Source organism: Lagopus leucura, unplaced genomic scaffold, assembly GCF_019238085.1.
Source record: "Lagopus leucura isolate 7727_CA_CO unplaced genomic scaffold, USGS_WTPT01 Super-Scaffold_100004, whole genome shotgun sequence".
NCBI classification, from domain to species: domain Eukaryota; kingdom Metazoa; phylum Chordata; class Aves; order Galliformes; family Phasianidae; genus Lagopus; species Lagopus leucura.
The window spans coordinates 68,858,106-68,873,188 of NW_024962264.1; the positions used below are offsets into that span (position 1 = coordinate 68,858,106).

At 46.7% G+C, this 15,083-nt stretch overlaps 1 protein-coding gene across 2 annotated transcripts in view; it reads left to right on the forward strand.

The window, feature by feature from the left end:
* The window catches only part of SFXN5 (sideroflexin 5), a 79,287-nt gene that overhangs the window by 50,421 nt on the left and 13,783 nt on the right, over window positions 1-15,083 (forward strand). For both annotated transcript variants that reach the window (XM_042871753.1, XM_042871754.1), the window contains exons 12-13: window positions 186-271; window positions 9,540-9,657. In XM_042871753.1, the coding sequence (XP_042727687.1) occupies window positions 186-271; window positions 9,540-9,657 (204 nt within the window). The remainder of the gene's footprint in view (window positions 1-185; window positions 272-9,539; window positions 9,658-15,083) is intronic.

Genomic DNA, 15,083 nt, shown 5'->3' on the forward strand with positions numbered 1-15,083 from the left:
TACAAATAGCTGATAGCAAACTTGGAAATGTGTTCTGGTATATTTGTGCATGTCTGCAACATGCACAGGCAAAGAGAGAGGCCAGGCAAAGCCTTTCTGTGTCTGCACACCGACTGCTCAGCGCAGGTAAATCCTGAGATTTGTTGTAAATGTCTTACATTTGTTGGTTTGTTCTTCCTTTCCAGGCACTGCTTGAAACAGCCCTGACTAGAGTGGTCCTGCCGATGCCTATACTGGTTCTACCTCCAATTATTATGTCCATACTGGAAAAGTAAGTGTTGGGTAACATGCGGGGGGGGGGGGGAAGAAAAGATCCTCAGTAGGTGTTATTCAGTGATATTTCTTAGCACTGCTCCATCAAAGACTTTTTCTGGGGGGGGGGAAATTTTGGCCATTGGTGTAGGTTGAGAGACAGAGCACAAATAATCAGAAATGTTGACTTCCAGCTTTTCTTACACCAGAATCATTCCTGACAGATGTTCTTCTGGAGTACTAGGAGAGTGGGCAGGGTTATTATTCATGTCTAAATGCCTCCTTTCACATTTCTTGATGACAAAAAGCCCCAACAACCTGCCCCAGCCGTAGGACCTTCTTCTCACCTTGCTTTCCAACACCTCTGTTTTTTCCTTCTGCTCAGTCTTTGGAGACTGATCAGTGCAGTGAAAGACAGAGATGCTAAAAGGCTTGTTGCCTTTGTCCAGACAGCCAAGCTGGAAGCACTCTTTGAACAAATTTGTTGATAGTGGTTGCTCTAAAGCACTCCGCTGACAAAGTAAATAGCAATTAACACAACTGGGGATTGACCCATGGCTTTGGTTAGCCTTGTGTGCCCTTGTAGAAATAGCCCTGGGCAATTTGCTCTCCTTAATGGAAGGGTTGGGTCTGCTTCTGTACACGCTGAGATTTTTAGCTTCCCAATATTTTTACAAATATTTCTTTTCCATATCCCTCCAGCACCCAGAGGCTCACACTGAGATCAGTTCTTCCCATGAGCTGGGTGTGGGGAAAAATGCAGCAACAAACTCACCTGGAACTCAGAAGTCAGTGTTTTCAGCCCTTGCTGACAAGATGTGCTGCTTCACAAAGGACTGGGGTTGTTCCCTGCAGCAGGGCACAGTCCTGCTAAGTGGCAGCCTGTGTTCCTCCTGACTTCACACAGCCGTGTGTTGCTTTCTGGTTCTGTCTTGGTGAGCTGTTGGAGGGGGTTCAGAGGAGGCCACAAAGATGGTCAGAGGGCTGGAGCACCTCCCTATGAAGACAGGCTGAGGGAGCTGGGCTTGTTCAGCATGGAGAAGAGAAGCTGCAGGGTGACCTCATTGCAGCCTGCAGTGCCTAAAGGGAGCCTACAGACAGGAGGGGAGTCAACACTGTGAAAGGGTAGATAACAGCAGGACAAGGGGAAATGGTTTGAAGTTGAGGGAGGGGAGATTGAGGTTGGATGTGAGGGGGAAGTTCTTGACGGAGAGAGTGGTGAGGTGCTGGAACAGCTGCAGAGAGGCTGTGATGCCCCATCCATCCCTGGAGGTCTTGAAGGCCAGGTTGTTTGGGGCCCTGGGCAGCCTGGGCTGGTATGAAATGTGGAGGTTGGTGGCCCTGCCTGTGGCAGGGGGTTGGAGCTTCATGATCTTTGAGGTCCCTTCCAACCCAAGCCATTCTATGATTCTATGAGCAGTTCAACCAGTGGGGCCACCCCAAAGTACAAACTATAATATCCCAGGAGGATCTTTGCTCTTCCAGTTGCCATAAGCACCCAAAAATCTCAATGTGCAGAAGCTCAGAGTTTGCAGAAAATTGGTCAGTGAATGATCATCTCCAACGCTGAGAACCATCCCAGGTCTTGCAAAGCACCCATGGGTTTAAATAACACTGATAATGAAACATGCTTTGTTCTTGTGGCATCACCACCTCCTGCACTGATGCCATGAGGTTTAACTGAACGCGGACATGCTCTGGGCGAGATGCACTCAAACAAAATTCATCTGTCAAGCAAATGGGGATATGCAGGAGCATTTTTTTTTGTTCAGAAAGTCATCGTTTTAACTAAAAGGCAGCCCAAGTTCAGGTTTGGGAGAGAATACTTTCCTTGTCACCACCCACCAAATGAAACTCTGTAGGTGTAAAATACACGGGCACGGATTTGGCCTGAATTCCACTTAGAGCTCTGTGCCTACTGTTGGATTTCCCTTTAAATATCTTTGGATTCCTGGAAGCCTGAATGAGAAGGGAGAGGGACAGGGAGTGGGGAGCAGTTTGGCCACGCAGAGGCTGTGGTTTGGCAGCTGGTATTATGGGATGTGGAAGCATCCCTTTCCATCTCTGAGGGATTTGCAGTCCATGTGAGCTCACAGATCTCTTAAATGAAGGATGCAGTCATAGAATCATAGAATGGCTTGGGTTGGAAGTGAGCTCAAGGATCATCAAGCTCCAACCCTGCCTGCATGCAGGGCCACCAACCTCCACATTTGCTATCAGACCAGGCTGCCCAGGGCCCCATCCAACCAGTCAGAGGGGAGACATCATTTTGTAAATAAATTTGGAGCATTGGGTGAAAAGTGTAACTTTTAAAATTTAATAGAATTTGGGTTAGCCCAGGAATTGTTATCAAGCCTGGGAGTCGTTATCAAGGCATGTATTATCAATTTATTTATAGAAGTCCTCACAGCATCTATAAATAAAAAAGAAGATGAGGGCTGTGGCTCGGTGTTTGAAGGCTGGAGCTCTGGAAGCAGAAGTCCCAGTCTGGAAGCTCTCCTGAGCCACGTGCAGCTGCGATTGTGCTGCAGGAGGGAACAGCTCTGCGGGGCACGGTGTTGCTTTTTGGGGGGTTGCAGCACCCAGAAGCAAACCACGTTCTCCCAGCGGTGGCTTTTGGTTCTGCAGAACCTGCTCCCTCCTTTTTGTCTCGGCGTCGGGGAAGTTTATTTTAAGTGGCCAGTTCCTGGTCGCCGTCTTTCCACTTGGATCCAGGTCTTTCCTCTCTCTCAGCCATCTCTCCATCTGCATGTTTTAACTCCCCCAGCTGCCTCTCTCGTCTCTTGTGCCATTTTTTTCAGCTCTCTTGGCTTCTCTCGTCTCTTTGCCTGCTGTGTATTTTAACTCCCAGGGCCGCCTTCTCTGCTCTCCAAGTAATTCAATGTTACCTCCCACTGCTGAGCTCCGCGGCGCTCCATTCTTTCCCCATGTTTCATGCATTTCCTGCTGCTTGGACGCTCTGTTGAAGCAGCTAACATATAGAATCAATGTTTATTTTGAGACTGCATATGCCATGCGGGGAACACGGTGTCAGTTATTTTGTGCAGATGTATTCTCTTTTAAGTTTTATAAATAATATCTGTGTTGGCAACTTTAATACGGGAAAATATTGGTTTTGTATTGTCTGTGAGATGGAGAAGACTCATCCGTGGGATCTGACTGACACTGGGTCAGACAATGAAAACTTCACTGGTACCTCTGCATTACAGAGTGTTAGGACAGCTATACAGAACTATAGGATCATTCAGGTTGGAAAAGGCCTCTAAGATGACCAAGCCCAACTTTAACCCACCCCACCCCACTATGCCTACTGACCATAGAATCACAGAATCAATGCATGGCCTGGGTTGCAAAGGACCACAATGATCATCCAATTCCAACCCCCTGCTATGTGCAGGGTCACCAACCAGCAAACCAGGCTGCCCAGAGCCACATCCAGCCTGGCCTTGAATGCCTGCAGGGATGGGGCATCCACAGCCTCCTTGGGTTTTTTTTTGACCATATCCCCCAATGCTGTGGTTCTTAAATACCTTGAGGGCTGGTGACTCTGCCAACTTCTCTGGGCAGCCTGTTCCAATGACTGCATCTACTGCATTAAGTTGGACTTCTTGTCCATCAGACATTTCCCTTTATTTACATGCTTCTCTGAATCCTTCTATGTAGTAGTTATGATCAAATGTGTGAAACTGCCCAGGTTTCTCCCAGAAAGCTGCCAGCCAACTGCCACCATCCAGCACTTCTCCTGTATCCTTTGCCTGACTCCATGCAGATCTGAAGCCCATCGCAGATGGCCTGTGTGCACACCATCCACATCTGTACACACGCCCAGCCTCAGGTTCCCCTGAGCTCTGAAATTCAGTGGCACATGGATTGTGTGATCTGGATGAGCAGTGGACAGGCAGACCACTGTCCTGTCCATGGACACTTGGAACCAAAGGCTTCCAGTGGTGATAGAAGAACCTACGTTCTTCTCATTCCCGTCTCCTTAACCTAAAGCCTCTTTTCTACCTCTATAATTCAAGCAGCTTCAAAAGGTCTGATGTGCAGAAGGTGGTCTCAGGGTTGCTCCAGGGACTTGTGGCTGGACACATCCCTTAAATTGACCTTGCATGGAGGAGGAAGGATGAAATTGTACTGTTAGCAATGCGCAAGAGCTGAGAGAGAAACAGGGAGCAGGAGAGATGTGTCCCTGAAAGGGAAACATTTCTACTCTTTCTTCATCCCCACGTTGCCCTGATTTTAAGGCTTGCGGAGCTGCTAGAACCACAACAAATCAGTTGTCCCATAAAGCTCATCAAATTGGGACAATCCAAGGCTGGATCAACTTAGGGAGCTGCTCTGGCCAAGTCACGTTGATGGTGTGAGTAATAGAATCATAGAATCATAGAATGGCTTGGGTTGGAAAGGACCTCAAGGAATGATGGATTCTCGTGATGGACAGTCAGTGCTCAGATCATGGTTCCATGGTGGTGGCTTTCTTAAGCTTCAGCTACATCTGTTACTGCAGAAATGGGCATGGAGATCCTCTTGGACCTTACGTTCATGACCTTTTGCTGGATTTATTCTTTTGGTGGTATTTGCAGAATGCATTTCCTACAGGTGCTTTTCACAGAACCACAGGGTTGGAAGGGACCTCAAGGATCATGAAGCCCCAACCCCCTGCCACACACAGGGCCACCAACCTCCCCATTTCATACCAGCCCAGGCTGCCCAGGGCCCCATCCAACCTGGCCTTGAACACCTCCAGGGATGGACAGAGCATCCACAGCCTCTCTGGGCAGCTGTTCCAGCACCTCACTGCTTTCTGTAAAGAATTTCCCCCTCACATCCAACCTGAATCTCCCCTCCCTCAACTTCAAACCATTTCCCCTCGTCCTCTTCTTCAAGTCTCTCCAACCAGCTATAAACCCTCTGTGAAGTTTGTTTGAGCTAAACAGCTGCCAGCAGTGACACCTTAAACTGCCGTGGCTGTTTCCAGAGTAAACATTGAAACTGCTCCTTTAATTATGTCAATCAAACAACAAAAAAAAATCCCCAAACATCATTCCATTTGCATCTGCTGCCTCCCCTGGAGCAGGCACTGGTCCATTGCTGGAACAGGAGATTCTCTTCAACATAGACATAGAACAGTGGTGGTCTGGGTGGACAGGATGGCAGCCACAGCCCCTGGTCCATGGAGGAGCCAGCTTTCCCCAAATGACCCCAAATGAGTGCTCCAAACCATTCTGCACGTAGCAGTAGGGCTGTCTGAAGCAAGACGTGGTGCTGGCATTGGAGGTTGTGAGCAGAGCACGGACTTGGCATGCACCATGTGGGGTTTGACAGCCACTCCCGTGTTATGTTCATGTCTCATGGGCCATTTGAGTCCTGGATGCTTTGGGTTATCCCAAGCTTCAGCCCCCTGTGCTTTCCTTACCCCGCTGGCATCCGCGGCGTCTTGCAATGTATGTATTAGCTTTGAACCTGTTTACACCAAACACTGCAGGAACCCCACAGAATCTGTCAGCTGGGAGACTTTGGTTAACTCCTGTCATATTTAGTTTAGCATCTGACACCTCCTCCTAGACAAATACAGCTCTGGTTCACTGAACCCGATAACTCCTTTTTAGTACAGCGACTGACTTCCATATGGAATAAATTACAGTACCTCTTGAAAAACGCCAGAGGCAGCTGCCAAATTATGCAAAATTTAAACCACTAATGAACAATGTGATGAAAGTTGAATGAAGGTGTATTTACAAGATCTACAACACGCTGTCTCTGCGGAGCAGATGTACTGTCTGTACAAGCATGCGTGTGGCTGTGTGTGTACCTACACGTACGTGCACACTCATGCATACTGAAATGCTACCCGTGAGGTTGAGCTAGTTTAGGCATCTCCTTCCGTGTGCTACCTTGGAGCAATGAGCCAGAAGTTGCCCGGTGTGGTGCTGCTTGTTTCTATCCACCAGGCACATTTTGTGAAAGCAAATTGTGGAAGGAATAAGAATGAGGGGACTTGGAAAGGGGCTGAAGAGTCGTGGAGTCATAGAATGGCCTTGGGTTGGAAGGGGTTTCATCTCATTGCAACACCTTGCTGTGGGCAGGAGTGAACCTTAAGGAAAAAAAAAAAAGAAGAAAGAAAGGGAGGAGGGTTAGGGTTGCAAAAATACCCATTTTATTCCATCCAAAGGCAAATGCATAAACACTGATTGCTTATGCTGGTCACTAGAGAGGCAGTGTTGGTGTCAATAACTTGGCATCTGAAACAGGAACGATAGATGATATGAAATCATGGAATCATTGAGGATGGAGAAGCCCAACCCATCCCCACCATGCCTGTAACCACGTCCCTCAGTGCCACATCTCCTTGGTTCTGGAACATCTCCAGGGACAGTGGCTCCTCCACTCCCTGGGCAACTGTGCCAGACCCTGACCACTCTTTCAGAGGATGTTATCATCTTCCAACATGACACCTTCTCTTGACGTGGGCTTTTCATCCCTTTGTTGTTCAGTCTGAGTGCCAATAAGGTTTAGTTCACCAGAGCTTTGCCACTTGTGGCTTGTGCATATGACAGCGTATAGAACTACTGTTCCTGTGGAGGAATAGCTTCATGTTGTGCTTCTGCAGAATTCAGAGAAGACAAGCTCTTCTGAATATAGCAGTCTGCTTTAGAAGATGCCAATGGCAAAGCTGGGCCATCAGGATCTGGAGGTTCAGACCTCCTCGAGACAGAGGACAGCACTGTAAACTAATGAATTCTTCAACAGATAGTGACTCATTACATTTTTTTTTTAACCTGCTGTAATATAATACTCTGCAATGAAGCCATTAGGAAGTATAGAATCATAAAGTCATCAAAGTTGGAGAAGACCTCCAAGACCGTCCGGTCCAGCTGTCCACCTACCACCAATATTGCCCCACTGACCATGTCCCTCAGTACAGAATCTAAACATTTCTTGAGCACCTCCAGGGACCAAAGTCTAATCATCCACTTCCAATGGGGAAGCTAATGGGTGAAAAAAGGGTTTTGATTGCATTTGACAGCATTTGACAGCTAACAAAGTGCAGCGTGCAGTATTTAACTTAAAGTTCTTTGGAGATCCGTGTCGAGAGCAGAGCTCCTGGGGACAGAAGAAAAGTGACCTCTTAACTGATTATGAGTCATTTATTCTGAACTACACAAATTTTAGAATCTGAATCCCAATTAAGACATTACACTGCATGTGTTAATTGGTCCCTCTCCTTTCTAAATCAAGCCATAACTCTTCTTAATTAGGAGGTTAGCCCTTGTAATTTGAACTGGCCTGAGTCTGAAGCACTCGTGGAAGTCACACCTAGGGGCTGTACTGGGGATCATTTTAAATTGGTTGGATTTTTACATGGGTGATTATAAGGTCCCCAACAGGGCAGTAATTGAAGAGGGTGCAACTTCCAAATGAAGGTGTCAGGGTGGTGCAGGTGATGTCTGGGCTCTGAGCTGTGCTCCAGGAGGCTCCAAGGAGGCTGACCCGATTTGCACCACGAGAGCCCTCATGGAGCACAGCAACTCAAGCAGCAGAGTAAGTCACTTCCAACAGTGCATCCCAGGGACAGGTTATCACAGCTCATTGCTGGCAGTTCTCAGATGTCTCATTTATGGCACCCAGTGAGTGCTGGTGGCATGAGGCAGGGAGCAGAAGCTTCTTCTCGTCAGACAAACACTTACTGGCTTTGCTTAGGTCACGTTCTATGCCAAACAAAGTAGCTGAGTATTGGAAAAGAGAAGCCTGTCTTTCACAGCACAAATCAATAGGATCAGTTGTGTCTCCATGGCTTATCAGCGAGGAGCTGAGACGTTTGAGGAGCTCTGGATCCCATTTGTCTTCCGTATTACGCATTTCCCTCCTTACTACACCAGTTCTCAAGGCAGCTTTCAGCAAGGATTGCTAACAAAGGGCGGAGAGTCTGAGTGTGCAGACACACAGACAGCATTCAGCAGGGTAACGAGTTCCCACACATCAGCTGCTCTGTTGTCATTCATCAGGTGCCTGCTTGCAGCCTGCAGTAAACACGGGGCAGGCGGGGGTTGAGGTAAGCTGTTATCTTGCATGGGCTGCACTGAGAGATGCACCTGCAAAATAACCCAGGCTTTACCCCAGGCTGACGGCGTGCCCCGATGTGGGAAATGTTGCCTGACGTGTTTTTGTGCTGCCATCCCAGCAGAAAGGCATTGACCTGCAGGTTTCTGCCCACGTTTGATGCCCTCATCAGCATCCACAAGATGGTCAGAGTGGGGATGGACGTTGGGTCTAAGGAACAAAGGCCAGAGCTAGCAACTGTGGCTGCCTCTCCATGTTGCTAAAATGCTCCGAATGCTCAAACAAAAATCACCACCAATTTGCTGTCTCAGTTCCATTTGTTTTGGATTGGTAGGAAGAAGTTGAATGCCCGCAGTTTGGGTGCAGCTAGCTTCAGAACAAATCCCTACTGAATTATATGTGACACCCTTGGTGTCTGTGAACCATCTGAGATCCCGTATCCCTAAATATACACCAATTGCCATCTTCTATTAGCAAGGTCTTGTTCCTGACTTTCAGTGTTAATTGCATCAGAAGGGTCACTTAATGGGTCATTATCAGAGCCTGACCTCGCAGTATCTTTACACGTTTGCTCTTAACAACTCCTGAACTGGTGGATACCCCCCGAGGACAGCTAGTGTTAAAGCATCCTTATCACCCACTCTGCAGATGTTTCATTTTTAGCAAATTAAGGTATTGTCAACTTTACTACTTTATTACCACGTTAACAAAGTCGTATGGCTTTTGCAGTACGGCTGTGTGATACGGCTGACAGTGTTCACAGTGTCTCTCAGGAGTCTGATTTCCTTCTGCTCACCCAACAGTCTGCAAAGTCTTAAAGCAAGCAATGCCTGCCCATGGCCAGATCACCTTGGGTGCAGCTGACACCACTGTGGGATGCTTTAAAATGGGAGAAACGTGTGAACTGATCCTGTTTTAAGTCCCTGGAGGTGCTCCAGAACCATGGAGATGTGGCACTGAGGGCCATTGGGCATGGTGGGATGGGTTGGGATTGGGCCTGGGGATCCTGGAGGTCTTTTCCAACCTGAATGATTCTTTGATTCTATGACATCTTCTAGGATCTTCTGTGGGTGAGCTTGAACTTGCTCTCTCCAGCTTGGAGGACCCACTAAGAGCAACCTGCGCCACCTGTGGAGGAGAACAGCGGGTCTGGTTGAACGCCATGTGGATGATGGCATGAACTAATTTATCTGCAAGATGGTTTAAACAGAACCTTTTCTTTCCAGGACATCGCTCCTGAGGTCCCGTCCCCGGATGGTTCTCCCAGTCCAAAGCCTTGTGTGCCTCGCTGCCTTTGGCCTGGCCCTTCCCTTGGCCATCAGTCTCTTCCCACAGATGTCCGAGGTCAGTGCGCTGCTTCCTGCAGTGGGTTGTCTCACATTGTCTTATCAGTGCTGTGGCTTGTTTTGCTCTCCTGGGCAATCTGTCAATGTAAGTTCTGTTTGTTTCAAAAACTGATTTGAACAAAACCAGTCTCTACTGGTCAATTCTGTTGTACTGGTATTGGTCTCTACTGGTTAATTCCATTTTTTTTTTGGTCTGGATGGGTTTATGCCCAACTTCTAGCCAGGGAATCTCGCTGTACACTTGTCTGCAAGGCTGAAAAACACATTACAAATTTTCTGTTGTTCTTCTAGCTGTTTACAGACGGAGATGAAACTGTCCCTTAATTTTCTGTTTAAGAAACAGAATATATCTCAATCTTGGAGCCTCTTGCTAAAAGACGTGTTTTCTGATGCTTTAATGATTCATGTGGCTCTTTCTTAAACTTCTTCTAATTAGTCAACATCCTTTTTGGAGCATTTCCACGAGAACCAGACGTGGTATTCCAGTAAGAAGTTGCACAAGTACCAGTTACAGGGCTGTGTGATTTGCTTGCTTGTGCTTGAGTTCATACATCCACAGCACGCGTTAGTCATTTTGGCATGAGTTCAGCTCTAATTCCCTGTCCATCAGTTGTCTGCTGTGATCCCAAGTTCTGCTCAGTGGTTTTCATTATGAAGGACTGAGGGCTCTTTCCAGGTCCAGCAACTTTTGGAGGAACACATCCATAGTTCCCCTTGAGCACCATGTTATGTTCCTGGATCCAGGGAAAGGAGCTTCATCCACAAGAAGGTAGCATTGGACTTTCCTGAAAGCCCTTCTTTGAGAAAACCAAAGAGGCAGGACCATAGGAGGTGGTCATTGAGCCCAGAAGCAACCCAGAAGTAACGTGGCCATTCATCCCCCAAAATGATGTCCCATGCATTCATTGCTTCCGGAGGCAACTTCAGGTTTGACCATCACACAATACACACCAACTTCCTTTCTGCAGTTCCCCATGCAAGTTAGAGGTCTCTGTATCTTAGTCTCACAATTATTTACCACTTTCTCAGAATCTGTGTCTTCTCAAACCATTAGCAGCACTCTTTGTTATTTTCTCCCTCCTCACTGATGACACACGTGTTTAAAAACTTTGGCCAAACCAAATCATTCTTTCAAACACAGACAAGAAACTGACCCTAAAATTCTGTATGATTTAGCACATTTTCAGTGTTTTCATTATATTCATTATCTCAGTTCTTTATGTAAAAATGAAGCTCACAAGGTCCTTTTGCATTTTGTACTGAGCTTTATGAGTGACTGATAGTCTATATCACGTCGCCATCTGATCTTGTGGCTTGGAGAAGGGTGTTGATGCTAACAGCTATATGAATCCTAGCCCACAGGAAAAATAAAGGATATACAAATTACAGACATCAGGCAATACCGAAAACCATACAGCATCACTTGAAAATGACCTTCTAAAAGCAGATGAAATGTTATCTGCAGTGTAAACATGAGTCAGTGCTGATTAGTAGATCAAACAGAATGACGTGCTCCCTGCCCACACGTCATGTCAGTGAACAGAAACCACTACAGCTGGTGGTGCAGCTCCTCACCTGCTGGGGTCTTGTCCTTGCTCAGCTGGAGCTGTGTGCACGCAGCTGGACCTCAGATCTTTTCACTCCACGAAATCAGGTTTTCCAAAGCAGCCTTTGTCTGATCCGTCTTCCTGTTAGGTTTGCATCACTATAAATGTGTGTGAAAATGTGTAAGGGCATTCCTCACTGACATATCCCCAGTGGTCAGCAACTCTGAGGTGCTCCAGTGATCAGAGTCAGTGACATGGAATCACAGAATATTCCAAGTTGAAAAAGACCCCTAAGGATCATCGTGTCTGACCCGTGGCTCCACATGGGACCACCTGATGACTTATCTAATACAGTCCTTCCAGAACCATTGGGTGTTTGAGCATTGACCTCTCGGGGTGTGTATGGACATCAGTACATATGTCTTCATGTGTGTATTTGCTTTTCTTTATAAGTGCAGCAGGTGAAGCAGCTGTGAGTACAGCACAACCAAGATGATGCTGTTGTGATGAGCTCTGCTCAGCGAGTAAATTATTAATGACAAGATGCAATAGGTGTTTTCTGTTCCAAAAATATGATTGTGGTCTGAGCAGCAAGCCTTTCAGGAATTGTGAATGGGCCAAATTCTGCCCTTAATCACTCACACACAGTCCGTTTTCTTTAGTCAGAGGGCAAACACAGAAGCTGATGTGTTATCAAGTTCTTGTTTTAGCATGGGAGCTTGACTGGCTACATTGGATCCTCTCTATTCAGAGCATGTTTCGAACTTGGGGTGAGTTTGCAAGCAGAATTAAGTATCCTTGTGATAGATTGAATGTATGTCCCATATGAATGCAGGATTATTATCAAGTGTCAACTAAATGCCCCTTCCCTGCTTGCCAAATACCTGCCAACCTCAGAGCACCGTGGTCATGCTCTGCTCGCATGACCTGGCATTGAATGAGTGGTCTTCCCAGCTTTGATTCTGATTTACAGCAAAGTACCTCAGCTGTGGCTCCTGTTTTAGAGGAGCATAAGAGAAATCAAGGTTTATCCCTGATTGCATACAGGAGCATCAGTATCACCTAAATGAAAATTCTGAAGCTGAACAGCCTTCGCATGCTGGGAAAAAGAATACATCCAGACCTTCTCATGGGCCTAGCTAATACCTCCAGTCATCCTTGATTTCGTACAGATGGAATCCCCTTTGCTGGCATGCCAGAATTAGAGCTTTTTTTCTAGGTCTTACGGTGCTGAAGATCACCTTGTAAAAATAAAACTTCAGTGTGAGCCACGAAGGCATGGGTCCTTGAGACGGAGCACGCTTAAGACACTCAGAAACATGCTTTTATCCCAGCATGGTGTTAACTCCAGCACCTAAACGCATCAATATGCATTAAATAACTCACTGCTGTTAAGTTTGGGAGAATCATCTAGTTAATGCATTTAGCCCACAACCTTGAACTGCCTCCCATGCCCCCCGGGGAATCTCTCTTCTAGCCGCCTATCCTACAGCATCCCCACTGACAACTCCTACTCAGCTATGCACTGCCAATAGAAACAGCTGTGACAGTTCCAAACTGAAAATGGGACTTGTGCAAATGAAATTCAGTGTAGCAGCAAAAGAAATAACCATGGGGTTGCTCCGCTGATTTTCCTCCCTTTGGTCCCTGCTCATCCAGATCATTCATTTTTCGGCATCCAAGAGGAGCTTCCAAGGGGCTGCAAAGGTTACCTTGCCCCGTGCCAAGTGTCATGGTGATAAAAGAAGGATAAAGCCAGGTGAGAGGTGGAGCTCAGACAAGAGCAGATGGAAGAGAAGCCCTTCCACTGGCCATCACACACGTGCCCTCACCACAGGTTGAGTTTAAAGGGTCTTGGTAGCCAGTTGGGGCAAAACGAGCCATCTTCTGGAATGAGGCTGATTGCAGCTGAAGGCCTTTTCTTAAAAATAATCTTCCTTTTGGATCTCCAGGACAAGGGGAATAAACAGCCTAAAATCCAAGGCTGAGCTATTGTTTTCCAATCTGTTTTAGCCTTCATCTTGTTGGCAGGCTGCTTTAGAAAAGCAAAAGGTTAATGAGCCAATGTGCAGTGGGATTATTGCAGTAAAGATGACAGTGAACCAGTAATTACTAATTAGATGCAGTTTAACAGGAGGAACAAGTGAAATCTCCTCTTCACCAACTGTCAATAATTAGCAGATTTGGTGAGGTTGAAATGTGTCCACAGTTAAAAGGCTGATTTTTTAATGAAATGGCACTTGACAAAAGAGCTGTATGGAGGTCACAGCCATAGCCCTCGAGACGCTTCCCTATACCATACTTAGGAGGGAAATCAGATGCAAGACAGCAGGGGGTCCCCATGAAACCATTTCTCCCTTGGGATTGCATCGCATGGGGGGAGGGGAGCAAGAGGGATTCTCTGCAGTAATTTTGTCCAACTTGGATGAGAAGCAAAGGAAAGGATTTGCCAGCTGCCATGGGGAAAATTGTTTGAGAAGTGAGAAGTTCTGTGGTATTTCTTTGCTTTTGGGTTTGAGGAATGGTTTTTGGAGAGCCTGGTAACGTCAGTGTGTTGGTCAAAGTCTACCCTTGGGGTAGAGGTTGACCTTGAAAGGAAGTCTGCTTAGTAAAGAAGAAATGGCACGAGGTTCTGAAGGACTGGCAGGAGGCTGGAAGCTCAGCTGTATGTGGCTGCCAAGGACTGAAGAAGATTCAAGCCATACCCTGAGGTTTTGGCTTCCTACTGACACACAGATGATGCTCCTTCATTGACTTAAGAGGTTCTTTTGAGGTTTCTTCCCTATGTACTGTTTCTGTTAGGGCAAAGTAACTAGTGACATAGACAACAGTTTCTGTCTTTTCCTTGTGAACTAAAAACGTAGAGGTGATTCTTGTGAGCCCATTAATGCCCATTACTTAAGCAGAACCCCCCAGGCTTTACATGGCACTACATGGTTTAAAGCTGATGAGGCTGGAGACTAATTTAAACACATTTAGAAATGTGTTGAGCCTTGTTCTGGCCCACAGATGAAGGGTGATGCTTAATAGGGTGTGCACCAAGTGCTCTTCGATGAGGATGGCCTCGTATCTGTCAGGTTGGAGGGCAAATGAGTGATGCCTTTCACACAAAGGGCAACTGGAAGGGGAAAGTGTTGGCAGAGGAGGTGATGCTTGGGAAGCAGCAGGACGACACTGCCATGACTGCACACGACTGGAAATGATTGCACAGAACTCAAATGTAGGTTGCTAGGTTGTCTTTTAAAATAAATAACAGCCCACAGAAGTCATAAACTAACTACATCTCTACCTGTAAACCCAGCACAAGCTGGGTTACTGGCCCAGCCTTATTGATAGAATCATTAAGGTTGGAAAAGACCTCTGAGGTCATCAAGTCCAACCACCTACCCATCATCACCACCATGCCCACTGTTAGCCCTTGTGGATATACCTGTTGTTCCCCGAGCCTCGGCGTTGATTCTGGCTCCTGTTGCTCTATGCCAATGCAGCTCATAGGGACAGACCATTTATAAGTATTCAGGGAGTTGTTAGTTTTGTTCTGGAATCTCTCTAGTTTAATTTGTCACTCACAGGGCTTATCTGAACTGATATTTGGCACTTCAGGACCATAACCTTCATTTTGAATTGCAGAAGAGCCATGTGTTCCTTCAGCAGGACAGGACCATGCCTCAGCTGAGCAGTGGAATGCAGAGATCTCTTTAGCCTTTGCTTGATCATTTGAGACCAGTGGCCACAAAGCAAGGACATCTGTCTTGTACTTCTGTCAGCATGGGCACGGACCTGAAGTCTGGGGGCTGAAGTGTTCATCATTAACTCCTTTTGCAATAAGTTATTCCTTCTCCCAAACCAAACCACAGCCCTGGCCATGACTCTCCGT